General features: G+C 39.5%; 1 protein-coding gene across 1 annotated transcript; it reads right to left on the bottom strand.

The window, feature by feature from the left end:
- Positions 1 to 373: 373 nt before the first annotated feature.
- LOC138888026 (uncharacterized) lies at positions 374 to 814 on the bottom strand. The gene has a single exon (XM_070169822.1). The coding sequence runs from the start codon at positions 812 to 814 to the stop codon at positions 374 to 376; it is 441 nt and encodes a 146-aa protein (XP_070025923.1).
- Positions 815 to 4,070: the final 3,256 nt, after the last annotated feature.

Here is a 4,070-nt window from a genome sequence, read left to right as displayed (position 1 = left end):
TAAGCCATCCGATAAATCCATAATGCATCATCAAGCTTCTTGGACCAATCTATCCGATTAGCATTCACCGTTTTGGACAAAATACTCTTTATCTCCCGGTAGGAGACTTCCACTTGACCGCTAGCTTGTGGATGATAGGGAGTCTTGACTTTATATGTAACACCGTACTTGCTAAGTAAAGTGTCGAAAGCCATGTTGCAAAAATGTGATCCCCTATCGCTTATAATAGCCCGCGGAGTACCAAACCTTGTTAAAATATTTTTCTTCAAGAACGCCACCACATTTCTCGCCTCATTGTTGGATAGACCAATGGCCTCAACCCATTTGGATACATAATCCACCGCGACCAAGATGTAGGTCTTTCCAAAAGAACTCACAAAAGGACCCATGAAATCAATACCCCACACATAAAAATATCAATTTCCAAAATGGAAGTGAGAGGCATTTCATTTTTCTTTGAAATACCACAGGCCCGTTGACATTCATCACATCTTTTCACTAACTCACTTGCATCCTTGTAGAGAGTGGGTGAATAGAAACCACAACTAACAATCTTGGTTGCCGTTCTCGCTCCACTATGATGATCACCATATGGCGAAGAATGACAAGCCCCAAGAATTTCACTTTGCTCTTCTTCTGGTACATATCTTCTAATCACTCCATCCATACAAATCCGGAAGAGGTATGACTCATCCCAATAATAATCTTGACAATCCCGTTTGAGGTTCTTCCTTTTGTTTGAAGAGAACTCATCCACAATGATTTCACACACAAGAAAATTTGTTAGATCCACGAACCATGGCACCTCTTTCATTGAAATAGCCAAGAGTTGCTTATCGGGGAAGGATTTATTGATTTCAAGGCCATCATGCGGCCTCCCCTCCTCCTCCAAATGAGACAAGTGGTTCGACTTGAAACAAAAGCACCCATCTCATCAACTGAGCTTTGGAGTCCTTCTTGCTCATAAGATACTGAAGCGCCACATGGTCCGTGTGGACAATGACCTTTGCACCCATTAAGTACGAGCGAAATTTCTCAATTGCAAATACAATGGCAAGGAGCTCTTTCTTTGTAACGGTATAGTTGACTTGGAAACTATTCATGGTCTTACTAGCATAGTAGACCAGATGAAAAATCTTATTGATGTATTTCCCCAAAACAACCCCAACCGCTACGTCACTTCCATCACACATGAATTCAAAAGGGACACCCAATTTGGAGTGGTGATGATGGGAATAGTTGTCAACTTGAACTTTAACAATTCAAATCTCTCATGCAATCATCATTGAGGTTTAACTTAGTATCTTTCTCGAGAAGCTTGCACAATGGGTTCACCACCTTAGAGAAATTTTTGATGAAACACCAATAAAACCTCGTGTGGCGTAAGAAGCTTTGCACACCCTTCACCGAAGTTGGAGATGGAAGTTTAGAAATTACCTCAATATTTGCCTTGGCAACTTCAATTCAACTCTTTGAGATTTTGTGGCCAAGGACAATGCCTTCCTCGACCATGAAATGACACTTCTCCCAATTGAGCACCAAGTTTGTTTCTTCACATCTTGACAACACTTTATCCAAATTTTCAAGATAATCGTCAAAAGAATCTCCAACAACCAAGAAGTCATCCATGAAAACTTCAAGGTAGTCCTCCACCATGTTCGTGAAAATAGCCATCATACACCTTTTGTGAGCACGCAATATTTGCTTTACGAGGACTACTCCCAAAAAATTCAAAATATAATAGTTTTGTGTTGTCCGTGATTTATTCATATTTGTCTGTGCATGTTTATTTCTACTTTAATTAAGAAAAATACAAAAATATGTGTCGCATGTGCATTTACGATTTAATTGTGCATTTAGGAATTAATTAAACCTTAATTTGGTTTTAAAAGGAAAATCACAAAAATATGCATTTTTATGCTATTTGTTGTCATTGTGTGATTTTATTTTAATGTTCTAAATTGTGTGTTAATTGTGGTTATGTGTTAGTTAATAGTTTAATTTTTGTTTCACATTTTTAGGAATTTTGTTAAATGTTAAATTAGAAGAAGGAAAAGAAAAGGTTGAAAAATTAAGGGAAATTCGGATTGGGCTCATGTCAAACCGAAGAAAATCAGGCCCAAAGCTATACATTGACCTAGTCCATGACCCAGCCTCTCAGACGAAAGAAACGACGTCGTTTCAGGAGCTTTGATCTGAGCAGTTCATCTCCCTTGATCCAACGGTCTCAAACACGTGGCCTGACCCATTCCCGTTTGAGACCGACCCAGTCTCACAATTAAACCACACGATGTCATTCCCATTGACGAAAAGATCACGACCATTGATCTTACTAGATCCTACGGCCAGGATCAAACCACCCACCCCGTATATAACTCCTCATCTCTCTACCCAGCCCCTCCCCCCAAGCCAGACCCCCCCTCATCTCTTCGTCTCTGAGCTTCAGAGACCAAATGTTACCTCTGCCCCTCACCACCGTACTCCGCCCACCAGAAATCACCTCACGGCGGTTCTGGTGGTCCAAACGACCCAAAAATTACACCATAGCTTCCCCACGACTTCCTCTTTCCAAATACCTTATCTGTTTAGTTCGAATCTCAACCTAGCTTCTCGAATCTTTAATCTAAGATTCGAGCAAAACCTAAACCTACCCCAACCTACCCCAAACTCATGCCACGGAACCCCCTGACATCCCTCATGCCATAAACACCGTTGGTTCCATTCGAATCTAACTAGAAACCTTCAAGCCCCTAATCGACTGTATGAACCCTAGAAATCCAAAACCTTGGGGTCTAATAGACCTTAATCGAGGTGTTCTCAGTTGAGAACACTTTGATTAAAGTCCGTTCGACCTCAAATGGTCGAGTCCGGTTCGAGCCTGGGTTGTTTTGTTTTTGAGCTTCCAAGATAAGTTTTTCTTTCCCTTCTGTCCTTGTTTGAGTTCTATTTGTGTTTGTCTGCATGTCTAGTTGATTTGTTTGATTTTTCTGTTATTTTTCTTTCAATTTTCTCCGGCTTCACAAGACCTTTTGTTTGGTTCAAATTAGCTTCTGTTTGTTTGTTGTTCATTGTTATTGTGAGTTGTGTGTCCATCCTGTTTAGAGTCGTAGAATAGTTTAGTTCATATCAAGGTTCCTTGGTAAAATCACTGAAAGAAACTAGGGAACCACGAATTGTTCATTCCAGTGTTTGACGTTTCTGCCTCTTTTCTGTTCTTATGTGATTGAGTTGAAGTTGTTGAACATATCCAATTGCTTCTTTGAACCAAACTGGCTCGTTCATTTTTAATGTCATATGAACCTCATTCCCTCATCCCTTCTGCCTGAAATCTGTTTGTATGTTTGGATAGGATTGAATTGGTCACAGCTGTATAATCTGATAGTTAGTAATCAATGATTAGTTGAATTTAGAGGGGTTTATATACTGACTATTAAGAGTTAGGGCATAACAGTAATCTTCAGGGGGTTAAGGGTAATTTTGGCATTTGACAGAGTTTAATTGGAATTAATTTAAGAACATGTCAAGTGGTAATAGATAACATTAGTATAATTGTCAGTAGGGAACCAGACAACAGGCAAGTGAATTAAATGAATACTATAAGCCCCCATAACTATTGATTAAAACAAAGGGAACAAGTGTGGGGAACCAAATAGTTTGCATCAAGAAAAGACACTTAGGCATGAGAAGTTAAGGGGTATGGGTAGAGTTAAGGTCTGAAGGGATCAAGGCAGCCTTGTGCTTGCCTACTTTGCCTATAAATAGGCTCATTTAGAACAAAGTAAGAGAGACTGGACACTAAGATTTCAGAATTTAAAAAAGCAAAAAAACCGTGCTGGTTTTGAATCTTCATAAGTCAGAAGATATTGAGTGTGAGATAGGCTGGAATTTGAATCGAAAAGTCCAGAGTTAGAGATCTGTGGTTCTAGGCTGCTTTCTTACAGTTATTTTCAGCATATTGAGAGATAGAAACTGAAAAAGAGAGGTCTTTCCTTTACTGCTGAATACAATACTGTTATAGCTTCATTGGCCTATCGATTGTTCGATACTGCTAGGTTTTTCAAACTGGTTTT

This window comes from Nicotiana sylvestris, chromosome 3 (genome assembly GCF_000393655.2).
Source record: "Nicotiana sylvestris chromosome 3, ASM39365v2, whole genome shotgun sequence".
Taxonomy (NCBI): Eukaryota; Viridiplantae; Streptophyta; class Magnoliopsida; order Solanales; family Solanaceae; genus Nicotiana; species Nicotiana sylvestris.
Note: the sequence above shows the minus strand (reverse complement) of the source record. Positions and strands in the feature narration are given on the sequence as shown.